The 20,144-nt window shown below is 37.4% G+C and overlaps 1 protein-coding gene across 1 annotated transcript; it reads left to right on the top strand.

The window, feature by feature from the left end:
- The first annotated feature begins 2,240 nt into the window (after positions 1–2,240).
- pnoca (prepronociceptin a) lies at positions 2,241–19,932 on the top strand. The gene is made up of 3 exons (XM_026171196.2): positions 2,241–2,375; positions 16,155–16,285; positions 18,338–19,932. Exons 2-3 carry the CDS (start codon positions 16,166–16,168, stop codon positions 18,950–18,952), a joined length of 735 nt encoding a protein of 244 aa, XP_026026981.1. The 5' UTR covers positions 2,241–2,375; positions 16,155–16,165; the 3' UTR covers positions 18,953–19,932.
- Positions 19,933–20,144: the final 212 nt, after the last annotated feature.

Below are 20,144 nucleotides of genomic sequence, written 5' to 3'. Positions count from 1 at the left end.
AGAGCGCCAACTCGCTAAAATGTTAGGGACAGCCCATACTGTAGCAGCCTATCAGTCACAAGATAGGCCCAGCCTAAAGTAAAATGTGCTTTGGTAATTAGATCTGAACTCATATAGCAATTTTCTCAAAGTGCTTTTTACTACATTTTTTTAGGTCTTAAATTGACATTTCTAATTTCCTCTAATTTGGCTTCCTGTGTTAATGTACATCCTCACTCCCTATGCTAATGTAAGATTTTGATTTCATGTTAGCTTAAAGGTAAAGCACAGCTTCGGTACTGCAACCTGCCTCTTTCCGTGTCCTGCATTTGATTGGTCCTTTCAGAACAGTAACCCTAACAGTATCTTGTTTCCTCACTTGTTTATTTCTTTATTGCAATACTGTGTTTCATTGTGTTCCATCCTCCATCGACAGGCGAACGCATGGCCAAAGCAGAGCAGCCCTAATCAGAGAGAAACAGGACACATCCTCCCCATAATGAAGGCCGGACAGACACATAATAAGTAGCTCTCAAATACACGCTTGTCGTGATTCTTTTGTTTTCAGCCCAGAATATTTTTTTCTTTTTTTCAGCAGAGTGACAGTAATGCAGTCCTGCCACTGCCTGAAGAGAGGTTGGAGGACATCTGACTGTCACTCCCACAACATAGTGGAGGAGTGACAGTCACATGTCCTCCAACCTCTCCTCAAAGCAACTCTGCACATTAAATATGACGTTTTATCTCTTTTTATAAGAAAATAAGAGTACTTAGGTGGTGGAGTTCATTCATATAATGATAATAAACAACAAACAGCTCAAATGAAATATTAAGCAAGACTGTTTGGATCACTATTTCCCTGTGAATTACTTTCTTTGTATTTTATGTTACAGAAATAGTAACATGTTACAGATTTTTGTCTTTGGCTTAAATATTATATTTAAGCCAAAGTAATTATAGTGCTATATATTTTTACCATGTATTAAAATAAACACCAGGAATATTGTGGGATATGGACAGAGGTTAAGATGGATCTGGGAGAGAACAGTGATGCACTATCCTGGACTGTGGTGTTCACTTTAGGTTACTCAGCGGTAGCAAACAGCAATATAAATTTAGGGTGATGACGCTGATTAGACTCATTCATTCGTCTGTCAAGCAGTGTGTCAGGAACCTACTGTGATCTTTGCAGCATTGAAATGAGATAGGTTGTTAGTCAGAAAATGAGACCTCTGATCCCTGCAGCTGTTGTAGCTGGGTTAAAATAGATCTAATTGGTTAATTAATATCAGATAGATCCAAGTCTATGGAGAAAAAAACGTTTGAAACACAGTGTTTAAAGCAGCCTGAGCTGTTGGTTCACAGAGATTACTTTTACATATGTTATTTGAAACTGTGACTATGTTTAATACGAGAATCAGTTAATAGTAACAACTATATCGGAGGATGAAGTGCAACCTGTTGCACAGTGTGATCGGCATCTGTGTCCTAAAAGAAACACAAAATGACTAAAATAATCTGAACCAGCTGAATACGTATGTGCAAAGACATCAGAATAAGAGACTTGGGGGCTGTGTCCACATTATTTCATTTGTTTAAGAGCTAAATATACATAGAGTATGTAAAAAAGATTTTTTATCTGAAGTCACCATTTATGGAATTCATCTTGCAGAAGTGTGATGCAGGCATGGGAAGGGTCACGTTTACATATACCAAGGATGAGCCCTCTGTCACACAAGATGCCTCAAGCATCCAGCAATTAAACTTTTGAAATTAACTTTTTATTTATGTATTTTTTTAATGAAGCAGTAGTAGTTGTAATTATAGTATCAAATAACTGTAGAATACCTTTTGAAAGAAGAATATTATATCTTTTTAATCTTTGAGTTAAATGTATTAGTATTTTCTGTTTTATTAGTATTTAAATGTATTGACGTCAATTTTCTGAAAATGACAACACAGCAGACATATGTCTTCCGTCCTTCCTCTTTACGTCTTTCTCCCTTCTTCTCAGCTTTATTTGCCTCTCCATCTTTCCACACACGTTGTCCATTTGTTTTTTTTTAATCTACCATCTCTCGTCTATCTTCGTCTTCTCCTTGCAGCCCTGCTTCTACCTCCTGACTCCTCCTTGCTCCCCCATCTTCTGCCTCCTCCTCCCTTGTCCATCCCTCTCTCTCTCTAAGTAATGAAAGAGGGATTTTTGAAAGAAAGAGAGTGAGAGAGAAAGAGAGACAGCAGAAGGAGGAGGTTGAAGTGGAGGGGTGGGTCCCTATAAGAGCAGCTGCCTCCAGCCTCCACGTAGCCAGAAACACCACACTGAGACAGAAGAAAGGAATCATACGCTGACAAACTGCATTCACCCAAGGGACCTCCTATTGGCAGCCCCAGAACAGGTAAGGAATCCTTGGCGAGCAGGAGGGAGTAGTACAGGAGGAAAAGAAACTGCTTGACCTCTGACCTTTATATAAAGAATTTTTTCCTTTGTAGTTTTCTCAGTATTGTCATGCACTAACCGTTTGTTGTGTGTATTGTTGAAGAAACCCCATAGAAACTATACATTTACATTCATTTGACTCGTCTTAGTTCCTTTAAGGGTGAGTGATGTTGCATTGCAAGCCCTGTTTAGACAGCCCAAAAGATAACAATGAAATCTAAATTTAGCAGAAAATACAAGATAAACAGGAGAAAGAAGAAACCAGTAAGTCCTTTTTAAGAGTAAAGCTTTATTATCCCACACCTGCTGGAGTCTCCCAGGATAATTACTTTAATAATTACTGAGTAATAATTACTTCTGTGTCGTTACCTTCTGACATTTGAGCCTAATCTCACTGAAAAAAAAAAATATAAAAAATATCTCAAACTGTAAGTGACAGTGTGAGTTAACACAGTACCTCAGGTTAAACACTTTGTGTTCAATAGAGTCAATGCATCTGCTCTTAAAGAGCAGCTACAGACCTCAATGTTCCTTAATATGTATGATTAAGAAGTTAGCTATTAGTGTTGATTAAAAAGCAGAAAGTTATGTACAGAACACAGAGCATGACGTGAAGAGGCTGCATCTGAGGAGTACACATGCATTTTAATTTGTAAGCACATTGGCAGGTAGCAGATAGAAAGGTCATAAATTGCTGGTCATGATTTGTCATTAATCATCAAGCTCTGATTCACAGCTGATAGGATCCAGGAATGAAAGGGGACTCTTTGCAGGGATATGTTGTTTGGGTTCATCTGAAGTAATGAAAGGTAATTTGGATGAGCTCATGTTGCCTAATGAGGGTAAGATTTTGCAGAACTCCCTTCATCAGAGGAATATTTTTCGATTTTTTTTGACGCAGTTGCCTGAAGGTTATGTTGTTTTTAATGACAGCTTCTGCCACATTCTTCATTAAAGTAAAAATACTTTGGGTTAATTATGACCAAAACAATTACATGAACATTAACCAGTATGAGCTCTCATGTAGTACTTATAGACTGCTCTCAGCTTATTTTGAGTCACTGGTGTAATTTGGAATGAACATTGCTACTTTAAAAGGTAGCGGCTCAGAAATCAAGGGTTTTACTGACAACAACTGTGAATAAGTCTCAAGCTTGTTTTGTTGTTGTCATTCAGAACCAGCTGTTCAGCTCCCTTTATAAAATATAGAGACTAAAAGGTTCAATTAAGTAATATAAATAGATTTTATTGACATCTAAGGCACCTGGACACATCTGGCCCATCGTTTTGCTCCAGACTTCAATGCTCTTTATTACCCCGTTCAAGAGCTGGAGTAATGAATCAAGCTAATAGGATTGATTAAAATGGTTGGATCTTTTATCAGATTTATCAAATGACAATTTGATGACACATACATCATCCATTATAGTTTTTAATTTTCTTTAATTAATGAATCATGTTGTCTAACTAACAAATGTAATAATTAATTTACTATTAATCATTGTAACTAATTATTAATCAATCAATTTTAAACATGAATCTTATTTTTCTGTCATTTATTTGCATTAGTAGTACTAAAATAGCAGCAGCCTCCTTCTTACATAGTTTATTAATATTATTCTTCCTGTGCCTTTAGGCATTTAATAAACTGATTACTAAGAGCTGCATTTATTCAATCTCTTAAAAAAAATCTTTATAAAGTCAATAACAAATTTGAATATATCTTTTTTCATATTAATAATTAGCCTAAGGTTATATTTAGCCTGGGGCACACTTTTCCTTTGACCTTCAAAGAAATTGTTTAAACAAAGGCAACACTGATGATTGAATTTTCTGTAGTAAACTTTTGTTTAAAGACCTTTTTAACAACTGTTAATCCTTGGTCTTGTGTCAGTTTATATTCATCTTCAGGAATATGTTTACAGACAGTGCTATTAAAAAGAATAAAAATAATAATAAAGAAGCGTCTGCTTTCTTACACTTCACAGCAAAATTTCCTGTGGGTACAACAGATCAGGGTAGAAGATGTTCCTATAGCTGTCTCGTTGCAGGTGTTTTGCGTTGACTGAATAAAACCAGATAAGGAATGTCTTTGGTGAGGCTGCATGAACACTAAATAACACTATAAAAATGTAATGCTTACATTTTGAGGAATACTTTGAAAAGAAGTTGAGGATTTGGTGTGGGTGGTTTTAGGTAAACACGCTTTTGTATTCAGAGATACTGATGTATGCAAAATGAGGTTTATATTGTAGCTCAGTTGTACCATTGTGAAACACATAATCTTGTAGTGATGAACATCCTTTCATTTTGTGGGCGATTTCATTGTGTACCTGCAGACAACCTGACAAACACTGCCAAAGTGACAATGAGAGATAGTGAGAGAGATGGGATTTCAAAACAAACTGTAATTGCAAACAAAATGTTTGAAATATCTAAGACAGCTATCTTAAACATTGTAGAATCAATCCAAAGAGACAAAAGAAGGCTCACTCACGGAGCTCTGAGCTTTTTTGTTCATGACATAGCTTGTCTTGCAAGTTTAATTTCTCAGTTTTTATTCAGACAAGAAAATTTCTTACATTTCTTATCCCTATTGGAAATATTTTCAACTCACGCCTTCAGCCAAATGCATCAAATATAATGCTTCTCCTGGCTTGTAAATCCCTTCTAATCCACAGTTCTCTTCCTATCACTAAATACATTCCACAATATCATTATTTTTTATAGTGAGATATATATATTTTATTCCAGCACAGTTTGTGTGAAGAACCTACAATTTTGTTGTACATGTTATTTTCTAATTCTTTTCTTTTCTATTCTATTCTATTCTATTCTATTCTATATGGATACACGTCGTTAACACTCACAAAACATTCTCATTTAGGGTAGAAGGGGAAAATGGAATGAGGAAATGATTGCTGGATCACAGGTCACACGGCATAGTGGCGGGGTACACATCTCTGACAGCAGCATTGAACTGCCTGTGAACGTGTGGACTTAATCCAAAGATGCAATGTTCCTAACACAGCAGGATCTCCAGCCATCCTTTTATGCTTATCTATCCTTTCACAGACCCCTCTCCTTATCGTCTTGCTGTGTTCCACTTTTCCCCTCTGTTTCAACACCAAATAGAAATGATTCATGTCAGATACAGTCTGTTGAGGAAGAAAACCCTACTTAAGGTTACTTAATTTCTTCGATATCTACTCAAGAAAAAAACTAGAAGTCATGATTATTGCTGTCTAGATACAGTCTCCATACTTTCCCTCTGTCTTAACACGTGGACATATTAAAAGACCTGGATGTGACCTTCTTAGTGGCAAATGATGAGCCTACTCCCTTGAAATTGCATGCTTCCTCAAACTAAATTGCAAGAGCAGAAAGACATAAATGCAATTAGATTTTTTTTTATATCTATTACGGCAACAACAAAGCTTTGATCATTAGTGCATTTGGCAAGCAACAAATAATTGTTAATATATTTACTATTCAATCTTGCATTGCAATATTTACTTGTAGTTCCTGCTACATCTGTTGCTGCTACATTTTGATATGGGGAAGATTTGAAACATGATACGTTTCTATGCTATTATGCATGACGTACAAGCCTCAGGCAAAATTATTCATTTTTATATTTGTTGCCTAATACTAGCCAGTGATGGGAGGCAGGATGTGAAAAATGTTTTTTTACAAGAAAGCTGAGTGCTTTGTATGTCTCATATCCACCTCAATCACCTCCTGCAGCCTGTTATACCTTTTGAATCTGTCAGATTTTAATTAATCTTGTAATTAAATTAACATAGTCATAATAATATAGAACAAGAAAAGATTAAAAATGAATAAATAAACAGGTAAACACTATACAGTAATTTTTTTATTATTAACAAATGATAAACATTTGTTAAACTTATTAACAAATCATTTTAACATTTAGATTTTTAAAACTTTTCAAACTACTACTACAAATTACTGTGAAAGACATCATGCTGTAGTAAATCGGTAGGCAGTGAAAGAGGGAAAAAATCTGGTTTTGAAGGAACTTGATCTACAGCTTTGACTTTACAGATCAAAGTGTAAATTAAGTTCAAGGGAAATTATGTCTGGCATATCCATGTTCCAAATCAGGAGTTAGTAATTTACTGAGGAAATTTGGTGATAGGGCGTGCAGTCTGAGCCACAACTTGACCTGTTCATTTCAGTCATCTGTCAGTGAATCTCTGTAATAACTTGAAAAAAGTGCAATAATAACAAGAAAAATCATTGGGAAACCAGTCTGGTGTGACCTCTGTGTAAGTATGTGTCAGTCACCTCTACAACGTCAATTGACTTCAGGTGATTAGATGCATTGAGAAAGGAAATTGATTTAGCTTAGCGTGTCTGCTGTTAATGGCTTTAGCTGCTACGTCACACTCAGTCTGACTGACAGGGAACATGACCCCCTCCCCCCCCAGAAACCAAATAAAACAAAACTTGAGGTCTTTTTCTAAATGTTTCCTCAAATCTGAGATTTATCGAATCACAGATGCATCAATCACAAAACTATATGAGTAATGGTGCAACTGACATGACCTCTGACCACGAAAGAGAAAGTTTAAAGAAATAACTTAGTGTTAAACCTTGTTTTTCACACAGATGAGTTATAGCTTTTGGAACATTGATACTGAGACATACATGCAGAAAAAGTAGAGGTTGTAGTAGAAATGTTATCTTGTTTTGGTGGGAAACAAAACAGTGCAAGTGAAAAAAAATAGCAGCATAAAGTGTGAAAAGAACAAAAGACACTGAAACAGCGTCTTAAAAGAAAAGAAGAGTTGATAACAGGGGAGTATAAGAGTGCTCGTAGGCATAAGGAAGAATCATGTATTGATGTGCAAGATTTATTTGCTCTCCTGAAACGTGTCACGTCAATGACCACACTGCCATTTTGCCAGTTAGACATCAATATTACAACAAAGAGCACAATGTATTTTGAGTGGGCCTGGGACAGGTTGTCACTCACAGTCTCTTTTCTGACAGAAAATGTACTCTGGCTGCAGGCAGAAGACTAAATAACATTTAATTACCTGTCAAATCGACTCATCAGCTTATAAAACCAACATCGTGATTTCACTCCAGTTATTTAATATTTCTTTAAAATTGCTCGTCCTCACTCCTGCAAGAGTTGGAAGGATTTTACTCCTTATGAAGAAGTTGTCTGAGCTGAATTAGCCCATAAAATAATCTGTACATAACTAAGGATTCAGAAGAGTGTAAAAAAAATGCTTTAAGCACGCGTTGCATTAAAATTTTACGTGACATATTACACCAGTTACTATTTTTAATATACTTTATTGTCCCTTAGGAGAAATTCAACATTCCTCTGAGATTTTGGTCTATATTGACATAATAGTGTCACACAGTTGCTGTAGATTCGGCAGCTTCACATCGATGATGTGATAAGCCATCCATCCATGAATTAAGCCTCGTGACATGGCACGTTATCCTGCTGGAAGCAGCCATCAGAAGATGGGTACACTGTGGCTGTAAAGGGATGAACCTGATACAAGGCAGGATGGTTCCACACTTACTCCAAATTCTGACCGTACAATCCAAATGTTGCAGCAGAGTTTGAGATTTATCAGCCCAGCTAACATTCTTCCAGTCTTCTGTTCTCCAGCTTTGCCTGTATGAACTGTAGCCTCAGTTGCCTCTTCTCAGCTGACAGTAATGGTACCTGCTGTGGTCTTCTGTTGCTCTCAGCTTCAAAGCTTGATGTGTTGTGGGCTTAGAGATGCTCTTTTGCTCTTGTGCTTGGTTGTAATGGCAAGTTATTTGAGTTTGTATTGCCTTCATCTCAGCTCAAAGCAGTCTGGCCATTCTCCTCTGACATCATCAATGCAATTTCACCCAGAGAATTGCTGCTCACTGGACAGTTTTGCCTTTTCACACCATTTTCTCAGTAGATCAGCAGTTCTAAGTTCAGCACATACAGAATAATCCTTTTTCCTCATTCTTAACAAGAGCTTAAAATTCATCAGGTTATTTTCACTATGTCTACATGCCTAAGATTCATATATTTATAAACAGAGATGGGCAGTAACGCGTTACTGTAATCAGATTACTTTTTTCAAGTAACGATTAAAGTAAGGGATTACTATTGCAAAAACGGCAATTAGATTACCGTTACTTTCCCGTAGGAACGCTGCGTTACTGCGTTACTAAAACTGTGATTCTTTTGCGAGAATGTCTCATAACAGTGACGTAAGCGAGTGCGACGTTCGTGAAAACAGCTGTGTGCAGAGCAACAATGGATAATATATCGAGTGCGGGAGAGAGTATGAGCGTGCAGCGTTTAAAGTGTGGAAGTACTGACCTTACTTTGAGTTTGATTCCATAAAAAGTGACAAAAACATTAGTGTCCGTTGTGCGTGGGAAGAAAACTTCTTTTTACAGCGAAAAAACCCCCCTAAACTTCCAAGCAAGCACCGAGTGCGCTACAACGTAATGGGAAATTCACAGAGAAACTCGCGGATTCTTCCACTGACCGCTGCGGCACACCTGCACCAGGGTAAACCTCCGCCTACCCGACTCCTGCTTTACAGGTGAAAATAGAGCAAAAGGACCGCTGAGTCTTTGACTTTATTTATTTTCTGCTGTGTTTTACTTGCATCTATTTGAAAGAGTGAGTGTAAACGCACACAAAAACAATATTTTATGTGCTGGAATGTGCAGAAAATAGGTTTAAATATTAAACAAATTTCTTCCAGTCAGAGAATGGTGCATATAATTAAATTTTTGCTTGATGCATAAAGTTAAAAGATTAAAACTAATAAAACAAGTTTTAAAAAGATGCTTTTCCATTTGATTACATTTTATATGATGGATTATGTAGAAAAAGTAGAATTGGGCTGAAAGATCTATCGCTTTATCACCTATTCAGGTTGTAAATCGTGTTTTTAAAAAGTAACTAAGTAACTAAGTAATTAATTACTTTTGAAAATAAGTAATCAGTAAAGTAACAGGATTACTTTTTGGAGGAAGTAATCAGTAATTAGTTACTGATTACTTTTTTATAGTAACTTGACCAACACTGTTTATAAACATAAATATAATAAATGTACATATGTAGAATGAAATAATAAAACATGATGAAACTATTCACTACCACTTTGTTTTGCGCCTGTGCGCTTTTTTTCCCTTTTTTTTTTCTTACAATAAAAGCAACCGGTGAAGTAGCAGAGTAAGTTAAAGAAAGATAAGACGGGGAAATTCAAGGCAGGCTAAGAAAATTATATTAGAGAGGTAGCTTGTGACACTTGGATTTGCACGAACTCTCTATGCACTGAGGATAGTAATCTGTTTTATACTCATACAATTTTGCTGCCCCTTTATACTTATGGTCCATCATCTTCCTCAAGTCAAATTTTCACGTTTAAAATCAAGTGGTGGTTGTCACATCAGTTCATAAAGTGAGCATTGTCTGTAGTAGAGACTCAGAGCCAGTCATTACCACACAACAGAGTCATTGCAATCATATCATCAGCATTGCATCATCATTTGGCAGACAACAGTTAAACTCACACAGCCTTGTAATGCCATTTGTGCATATGCACATCTACAGTGTGTCTGGCATCACAGAGGAAACAAAAAGTGAGGAAAGTTACAGCCGAGCGGAGACCCTGACGTGGTGCACTGACGCAAATTTGGCAATACTGTGGTCTTTACATAAGTTACCCGATAATCTGCAGCTTTGCTTTTAAAAAAAGATGCACTCCAAGACGGATGCACATTGCTCCCCGATCAGCCACGCGTAAATAATCCGGCTTTAAGCCGTACTTCAGGCTGGGAGTAATTTATTTTTTATTTCCTATTCTTGATGAGAAAATGGCAATAATGGGGAGAAACACTGGTGGAAACAGTCGATAATACGATGTGAGATAGTTTGAGAATTTCTGAGGGCTGTCCTTATAGTGAGGTGTATGTGGCTGGATGACAAGACCAGAAATTAGACTGGAATATAAGCCTTTCTTTAACCTTCTTTAACCTTAACAGCACTTATTTCTAGTTTCCTTGATGTAATTTAGAAGATTCTGAAGATTATAGAGTTAAATAAATGTACACACATATTTTCAAAGTACAAACTTATGTTCCTGTGTCAAAATATATTTTTTTATTATAGAAAATGAAAGAAAATGCATACCATTACATTTTTAATCACATAGAGGTTGCTGAAACAACCATTCAGTGTTTATTTCCTCTTAAAAATGTTTTAGCTTCACTTCATATTACTCCTAGCTCGCCACACCCCAACCTTCATTGACTTTATGACCCACAATTTGAGAATCAGTGAGAAATAACAGGTTTGGACACTAATGAGAAATGCATTTCCTTTCATCGGGGGGCTGGACTTATTCATTTTGACTGCAGACATCCATCAGTAGCGCCTCAGCACAGTAATGACTTAATTAACTGGTTTATTTAGTGGTTAATCAGTTAATTAAAAGCAGAATAATTGAGTCTTACAGGCACTCAAGAGAACATGGCAGACTTGAGAATAAATCCACACTGTGCTTCATTTTTACAGAGCTTTGAACAATTTAGAAAAGACGTCAAATATAGATAAACACTACCTTCAGGGCTCCTCTGTTTGCACACATATCTGTACTCCAATATCCTCAGTGAGTGCTATCAGGCTGTATTCGTTCTCTTCTGGTATATTCTGGATAGCAAATCGGGCCTTAGTTCTTTGCCAGTGAGAGAGTTAGCCCAGATAGGATAGTCATCTGTTCCCTAAAGTGTAGCACTGGTTGCTCGTTACATCTCCAATGACAGCTGCCCAAGCATATTTGAATTTTTACAAAATTAAGAATACTTATCATATTATTCTGACAGGGTTAGCCAGTTGCCTTATTTTGTCTGAAACTTGTGAAAGAGGGAATCATCTGAACAAAAAGCTTTTAAACCTTTCCAAAACGTTTGACTTAGTTGAAGTAGTAATGTATAGATGTATAACTCTGCGACTGTTCTGTTGGTCAGTCAGTCTAAAGTGAAATATTCTACCAGTAACTGGAAATTGTGATAAAAACATTAAATTGATCGATCTATGTTTAAACCCTCAACTGTGGTCATAGGCTCTAAGAAGTGACCAAACGAATGAAGTGGCAGATTTAAATGGGCAAAAGGAGTTTCCTTTAGTGTGACTTGACTCAGCCTGAGAGATACAGTATGGTGAGGAGCTGAGACATCTAGAGCCTAAAGTAAAGCTGCTGCTAAGGATCCAATTGATCTGATTCAGGCTTCTCATCAGAATGCCTTCTGAATGCCTTTGGAAGTTTTCCAGGCATGTCAAACTGAAAAAAATCTTGTCTATCTAGAGCCCAGAAGAGGCACCGGGGCAGGCCAAAAACTCACTGGAGGGATTATGTATCTAATCTAGACTGAATGTGTGAGAATCATCCAGAAGGACCTGGAAAATGGTTTCTAGGTCCTTCTGGTTGAAGGATATTTACTTAGCCTGTTACCACCATTGCCCAACCTAGAATACGGTAAGTGGAATAAAATAGACTGAGGCATGGACGGCTGGAAGCTCACCCTCTGACTTTCAATTTAACAAAATCAGAAAGTTGTGATTCATAAATAAAATAAAATTACAGTAATATTAATCCTTAATTAAAACATGGAAAATTGGCTTGAAAAGCAATGCAGTCATTTGGTGCAAGCATAACTACTAATGTTTAGTAGTAGTATAGCGGTATAGTATACTAAAATATTAAAACTGAGATAGTAAAGGCTCAGCTCAAAAAGCAGCAGCATGATTTCACCCTGATGAACATGATTTAACCAGATGTGATTTGTTTAAAGGTAAAAGCTCACTGTTTTCTTATTTAAATTATTCCATCTCGTAACATTAATCTGTGTGGTAGAGAAGATGGATTTGTCTGAATGCAACCATTTTACAAGCAAATAAAACATAATTTCAAATCCAGCATACAGAAGGACATGCATTTGTATTCCTAAAACAGAGGCTAGATGTTGAAAGATGAAGAAAGCTTTTTACCTGTTTGAGGTAAGAACATATCCGCCACACCGTTACACCACCGCCAGCAGTTGGCAGGATGTATCCATACCTTCATGTTGTTTATACAAAACTATGACCCTGCCATCTGAATACCACAACAGAAATCGAGACTCATCAGAACCTTTTAAGAATTTTCTATTGTACAGATTTGGTGAGGTCATGTCACTTGCAGCCACAGTTTCTTGTTCCTATATGATAGGATGTCAGTTCTGTGTGGTCTTCTGCTGTAGCTCATCTGCTTCAAGTTGGACACACTCTGAGATGTTCTTGCACTGGCCTCTGGCATCAACAAAGCCTTTTTGTCCAGAGAACCGCTGCTCACTGGATAGGTTTTCTTTCCTGACCATTCTCTGTAAACCCCAGAGATAGCTGTGTCAAATGTCAGTAGATCAAACACTTGGGAAATAAACCAACAACCATGCCACGTTCAAGATCACTTTACTTTCCCTTTCTGATGATCAGTTTGAACTTCAACAGGTTGCACCGATCATGTCTACATGCCTAAATGCACTGAGTTGCTGCCATGCAAATGGCTGAATAAATGAGATAACTGAGATAAAACCAAGTAATTAGATAAAACCAGTTTATCTAACAAAGAGTACGTCTTTAATTATCTTCACTCACTGCTAAATTAAGGATATGTGGCTCACCTGTGTTTTCCTCTTCTGACCACATCTCAGTAGAGAAATGTGGCCATCTTTGCACATTATCCTCTTGCTCTTGGAAAACAAGCAGGGACAGATTCAGTGACAGGAGGATGGAGAACGAGATGTATTGTGGCCACATGAATGCGCACAAGCTGTTTGTCTAAATCCAGTGCCATCTGTCTTACATTCCTGCCTAAAACAGCTGTGATGTTCTTTTGTCCTTCACTGGCAAACCCACCCTCTTTCCCATCAGATTAAAGACTTGACACACACTTTTATTGTTTGCACACGAGAAGGCTGATTAATTTTGCAGAGCTATTGTTTTTCATGAGTTGTCAGAGACTGGACTGAACTGTACTGCAATTACATTTCTATCGTTTTTTAATTACCCTGAATAAATTCCAGATTTCTAAGATATTAAAAAAGTTTTTCACTGAAGACAAATTAGTTCTAAATTTTTTTTAAGCTGTTTTAATAGATAATTTAAACCAGCCGTTAAAGTTGCATTTTAGTACTGTCTGTTTTAATGTATTGAAGTACAGATACAGTGTGGACATATGCTTGTGTGCCGTGTAAGTGTGTGTGTTCCACTGTTTTGTGCATATGAGTTCAAATTTGTTTGTCATCAAGAAACAATGACTCAGTTTGTTGCCGGAGGCATTATTGAGGCATCAATTAAAGGAGTTAACGAGTTTGTTTAATGAGACGAAAACCGTAATTGTGTTTCTGACGTCAGACTTGCCAGACTCTTCCTACCAAAATAAGGTCAAACTGTTTTATTTTGTTTTTGTCCCTGTCTGTATGCTGTTTCATTTATCGCTTACACTCATTCAGTATTCCTTTTTTTTCCATGTGGATGTGCTGTTTTTCCTCTTGAACTCTTGTCTGCCCTACACAGTATTTAGTGCAAATCACACATTGATGAGAAGCTAGTAAAAGTTTAAAACAGCCATCCATTCGCTTATCCTTTTTCGGGGTCCCGGGGGTGCTGGAGCCTATCCCAGCTGGCTTAGGGCGAGAGGCAGGGTACACCCTGGACAGGTCGCCAGTCTGTCGCAGGGCTAACACATAGACAAAGACAAGTAATTGTGCTCACATTCACCCCTATTTCCAATTAACCCAACCCCACTAACTGCTAACTAACTGGAGTGCCTGGGGTGAACCCACGCAAACACAGGGAGAACATGCAAACTCCACACAGAAAGACCCCTGATGGTGAAATTGAACTCAGGATCTTCTTGCTGTGAGGCAATAGTGCTAATCACCGTGCCACTGTGCTATTAGTATCAGTTCAAGCTATTAGTGTCAGTAATAATTAAAATGTTATTTAAAAAATAATTTGCATTAAAAGTGACTTTCAGTTCTATGTATTATTACTGTGATATTAATCGAAAGTATTTAGCACACTAATGATTGAATAGTAGCTATATGTTTGTGTGACATAATGACACTAATTGCACAAATGGCTGGCTTAACCTCAGTTGATAGAACAGTAGTGGTGTGGTCAAGGACATCAAGGATATTCTAGTAATTCTTGAATGTTTATTTTAAAACTAATTGTCAAATGTAATGCATCCATGCAGTCTGTGAATGCACCTTTCAGTCCTTACAGGAGATAACTATCCTCTCATCCAAATATGATCAGTTCCAGCTCAAAAATCAATACTGTCATTACCATAATGCCAAACTGAGAAGAAATACCAACATTATTATTGATATAATACATAGAAAGAAGTGTCACTATTAGAAAGAACACAGATTGTAATATAGAACAGACCAAGTGAAATGTGTGGGACTGCAAGAAAAGGTGCATAAATCTGTCTGCTACTTCAGCTCTATTGCTTTATATTGACTGGTATTTTAGAGCTATGATGGGAACTACACATCCTAACTTAAAGAGTCAGTGAGTCAGTGAGGCAGGCTAACTTGTTCAACTAAACAAAACCACTTCTCCTGTACTTTTTCGGGGATGGGCAGAGGTGAAGGCAGATTGACTGAGGGATGCAGTCAGTGCTCCCTCATCCCTCATCAACTGCCTACTGAGGTTTTTGTCAATGTATTTAGCTGAATTTAGAATAATGAGCTTGGCAAGCTCAGTCCAAGGTCTCATCAAAAATATATTTGAAAGTAAAAAAAACCCAACCTAAAACTCAATCTAATTGATAAAATATGACAGTAATAAACAGCTTTGTCTCATGCTAACTTCTCTTATTATACTATTATCAACTATAGCAGATATTTCCATAGAAAACCCTGTAAAAATGTGTTGGATACTTTGTACAATATCTGCGTCAGAGAGACACAGTTAGCACCTGAAGTTAGAGGGAAATTTCAGAGCTATATTTCCCCAAGGACTTTGTAAGAAAAAAAAAACTACTATTGAAACAAAAAACAGAGCTAAATGAGACAGAATATTACAATTACATTTGCCTCGTGGCCAGAAACACGAGTCCAAATTTATGACAATGTTGCTCCCTAACTGTTACAGTAAGGACTCTGTAACAAGCTTGTCACATTAGCTTAAAACATGTGTTCATACTGCCTACACAATATGCTGCTAATTGAAAATGACATTGTGGGCTTAACAAGCACAAAGTGCTTTTTAAAGACTACACTGCATGCTTGATTTTGGATACCCTGATAGGTAATGTAGCAGGACACCACAAATAAACAAAACTTCGTTGATAGACATACAGTTATGATTTCAGCAGGGATTTGTTTCCTTGTCCCTTTCTTCAATTTTTATTTGGCTCGCAGAAATTATTATTGGTGTCAAGAAAATAAGGCAAACCATGACATATCAGAAGATACGGACTTAATCACTGCACATTTAGCTGAAACTACTTTTCATAGCAATTTGATATTATATTACATAGAAGTATATTACTCTGCTATTCTGCAAAGACAGATAGTGTTTGAAAATTACACACTCACCAAACACTACAGAATGTAAGTTACCCGAGATGTAGTTAGTTCAGTATCAAAGTGTTGGACTGAACACTTGCCTTTCCTCTGTCCTGTTGTGCAACAGAAGGTGGGACCATGAAGACTGTGGTGGCTCTGCTTCTGCTCTGTCTCTGTGATCCTGGACAGAGTGACTGCCAGGCTGACTGCTTGTCTTGCAACAACATCCTGCCCAAACAGCTCAGTTTTAACACCATGGTAAGGGCTCAACACACATCAACACACATCAACACACACACACGCTTGTGGTTATGAGAGTGACCCATAGTCACAAAGGTGAAGGCAACAGAAGAGTCAACTGGGAGCAGTTAAAAGGTAGCTGCTATTCTTCACTTTCACATCAATAATTATTAATTATTTGCCATCAACCATATAATCAGTAGTTGATGGTATTATGCATAATAATTTTTCAACAATATCTTATTATGAAACTACTATGAAGCTCAGTTTTGCTACACATCAGCTATGAAATATTAATAACATAATAATGCACAGCAGATATGTCATGAAGGCAAAACTGGTCTTCTCTCACATTAATAAATCAGCTAACATATAGCGCTAAATAAATCTCTTCACTTGTATTATTTTCATTTAGTGAATATAAAGTGGAAACTCCTCACTCCACCTCCCTGTATTTATCTCATCCTCTCAACAGCTCCCTCACTGACTGACTCAACAAACTACCCTTTTGGCATTTGAGTTTTAATTTGTTGTGGCTAATTGATTCCTGGGGATAGATGTATGTTTCTCTTCGTGTTTATGCCTGGTGGTTGTTTTTCTCTACTTAATGGCATGTCTGCTTCTAAGTCAATTTTGGCAGGGAGCACACTAGAAGACATTCAAGTCCACATGGCTTAAAACATAACCTTTTAAACTGTTAGTGTTAGGTACTTAGCTCAGGTGTGGTATTTAAAGGGACCTCAAGTGAGCCTAGTGCTTAAAGACAAATTGTTATTTAAAGCTATGCTGACCACCTTTTACTCCTTTGCTAATTTAAATGTTCAATTTCTTTCAATTTCACTTGGAAATCTTGCAGCCCTCCAAGCACCTCAGTATTTCATGCATCACATGTTCGAATCCTCAATCTTATTTTGACAGATGCAGTCCAGTAACACAAACCAGCATACCAGTTACAGAATGGATCCGCATCCATACTGCATCAACACATGTCATCTTCGGTGATGAAAAACAGGTTCCCTATTTAACGGTGAAGATGTGATTTAAGGCTTAGGGTTTGGGCTGAGGTTAGCATTAGTGCTTGACATGTAGTAGTTGACATGTAGTATCTTCGAAATTAGTGTATGTCAGTGTTCTTTGAGAGACAGACACCCAGGCAGGCAGGCAGGCAGGCAGGCAGACATGTAGACATATCACAAATGCCCACTGAACAGCTGAAGTGGAAGAAAGAGGTGATAACAAGGGCAGAAATCTAATCAATGTCCTTTTGTCTTATTGATTTTGGCATTTTTCAAGTTAAGGACTTTCCACTCAAGCAGCCCTAGCAGATCAGGTGCTTTAATACTGCAGCACATGTGTAAATGTCTACGCTTTTAATGCATAGACGTGTTCAGGACTCAGATTACCCAATCATCTAACAATGATTGCATTTTCCAGTTTCTCAGTTGTATGTAATAGTTATATTTCCTAATTTTGTGTGTCATGGATTTCTCAGGAGCCATAATGGGAGAGACACAGCTTCATCCAAAATGTATCAATTTAGTAATCAAATAGTCTATGTTAGTCAGTGTCATTAGCGTGTCAGCATGAGTAGGTGTATGGTTTTGTATGGCGCAAACCAATGACTATGATTCATTTTAATATTTGTTAAGAGATGATATAAACAGCTCTGCCAAAAATAAACAGATCTGGTCATAAACCTTGTCCTTTCATTTTGTGGACTTCAGCTGTGTTGTCAGTTGTATGTCTGGGAATCAGCATCAGTAAACTCAGATATCAAGTGGAAACTGGTAAAATGATGTAAGTGTGTGACTGTCAGCCAAGAATACTGTGAGAATGCCTTCAGTCTTCACTGTAATTCATCTTTGGTTGATATTACATTACCATCAAAACAAATACGAATTTAGTGATGTGCATGCTTCTATTTATCATTTTTTTTAAATGCAGCAGCATTATTTATTTTGGTGTTTTTATCTGAGAGATTACCTTATGTGCAAACTTTTGTCTGTTACAAAGATCTCCTCTGTTGGGAGCTGGGAAATTAAGATTATCTCCTGTCTTTGTCTTTGTCAGGTGTGTTTCATTGAGTGCGAAAGCAGCGTTTCCCCATCCTCCTCATGGGACCTCTGTCGTGAAGCACTGCTGTCACCAATCTTGTCCCCAAGTGGTTCAGTGTGGAAACGATCTCAGGAGGAGGTGGAGGCTCTGTTTCCTGGGGAGGACGAGCAGATGAATGGACATTTGTTTCTTCCTATTGCACTACAGAGGGTTGATCATGTGACCCATGGACTTGATGCAGAGGAGAGGGATCTGGGTGGGAAGGGAAATCACCTCAACACTGCCTATAATTCCCAGAATGCGATGTCCCTGGAGGATGAGTATGCAGAGGAGGAGGAAGGTCAGGAAGGAGGAGACCCTGATGTGGCAGCAGGGCAGGGAGATGCAGCGCTAATCTCCAAAAGGTTTGGTGGCTTTGTAAAAGGGAGGCACGGCCACAGGAGACTCATGTCTCCAGGAAGATCCTACCAGAAGAGGTATGGGGGCTTTGTTGGTATTCGGAAGTCAGCCCGCAAGTGGAACAACCAAAAACGTTTCAGTGAGTTCCTGAAGCAGTATCTGGGGATGAGCACTCGGGCCACTGAGTTCAACAGTGTGTCAGAAGACCTCACTCAACAGAATGAGGTCTGAAGTCTTTTCATTGATCTGTTTTGTAGTCCGGTCACTAACATGTCAATGTTTGTCTGACATCATCAAACCTATTAAATCTAAGTAACCAAAATGAAGCCCATAATCGGAGACTTCTGTTGGAGTTCCTTGATGTTCTGAGATATTTGAAGTGCTGATTCTATTTTCCCATTCCTTGTATTTATGTTATCAAACTCTCCTTTGAACACTCATATAGTTTGATGCTCCAGTGGAGGTTTTAGGCCCTTTGAAACTGCATATAACCTGGCATGTTTCCCACCTCTTGAAACTCTTCATTTTTCAGACTTCCCATTCTGTTCCCTTGATCAAATGTAACAGTTTCATTTGATTGGCATTTTACTTTTGAAGGAAGCTTTTACTTTTAAAATCCATAGTAGTCCTGCAATGATTTACAGTAAAATGTAGATTTATTTTACTGTTTTATACAATCTGGCAGTCAGATTACCAACAAAGGTAGCATAATCCTTGCTGTTCTGCTACCAGGTATTATATGATTATTTTAACCAATAATTTTAGTATTATTTCAGTAATGCTTAAAACGCGTACATGCATCCTTAATGTTGAATATGTGTAAGTTCCTCTCTCTTAAATATACCACTATCTTGGAGCAGAATGCAAAAGTCAGTCTCTTTAAAATGACAACATCATTTTTCTTTTAATTTATGGTTTGGGTAATGTCAGCAGTAATGTAAAGTAATCTGTATGTAACTTGTGGAAAATAAATGGAAAAAAAAATCAGCTCAAATCTGTTGATTTATCACTGTGCCAAAATACACCTGAGACAGGGCTATTGCTATTTCATGTACAAGTGAGCAACATACATAACTGGCTCTTGAAGCGCCAGTGTGTACAAAAAGTGTTGGGTTCTTGAACTGTGCTAGTGTGGAATATTTTTCTTGCTCATTATTATAACTTGTAAATAGCTGGATTTAAACATGTCAATAAATATAGTTTAATATTTCCTTCGTGGCTTGTCATGGAGCAACTGATTCTGTGTCTTGAAGTGTTTTTTCCTTTGTTTTTATAAGACAGATGACTATTTGAAACGACATTTTTTTTGGAAGAGCAGAAAAAATTATTTGGTCTCTCTATTAAATTATCAAGTAGGCATACATGTAAGTAATCTAGTGGTAGCCCATGGCTTTAACCCATAAGCTTTAATAATAGAATCTTT

Source organism: Astatotilapia calliptera, chromosome 1 (assembly GCF_964374335.1).
Source record: "Astatotilapia calliptera chromosome 1, fAstCal68.1, whole genome shotgun sequence".
NCBI lineage: Eukaryota > Metazoa > Chordata > Actinopteri > Cichliformes > Cichlidae > Astatotilapia > Astatotilapia calliptera.
Note: the sequence above shows the minus strand (reverse complement) of the source record. Positions and strands in the feature narration are given on the sequence as shown.

What these genes read in the sequence shown, in the direction of transcription:
- pnoca (XM_026171196.2), top strand. Translation starts at nt 16,166, where the DNA reads ATGAAGACTGTGGTGGCTCTGCTTCTGCTCTGTCTCTGTGATCCTGGA. An exon ending in AGCTCAGTTTTAACACCATG is followed by an intron (nt 16,286 to 18,337) that starts GTAAGGGCTCAA and finishes TGTCTTTGTCAG; the next exon opens with GTGTGTTTCATTGAGTGCGA.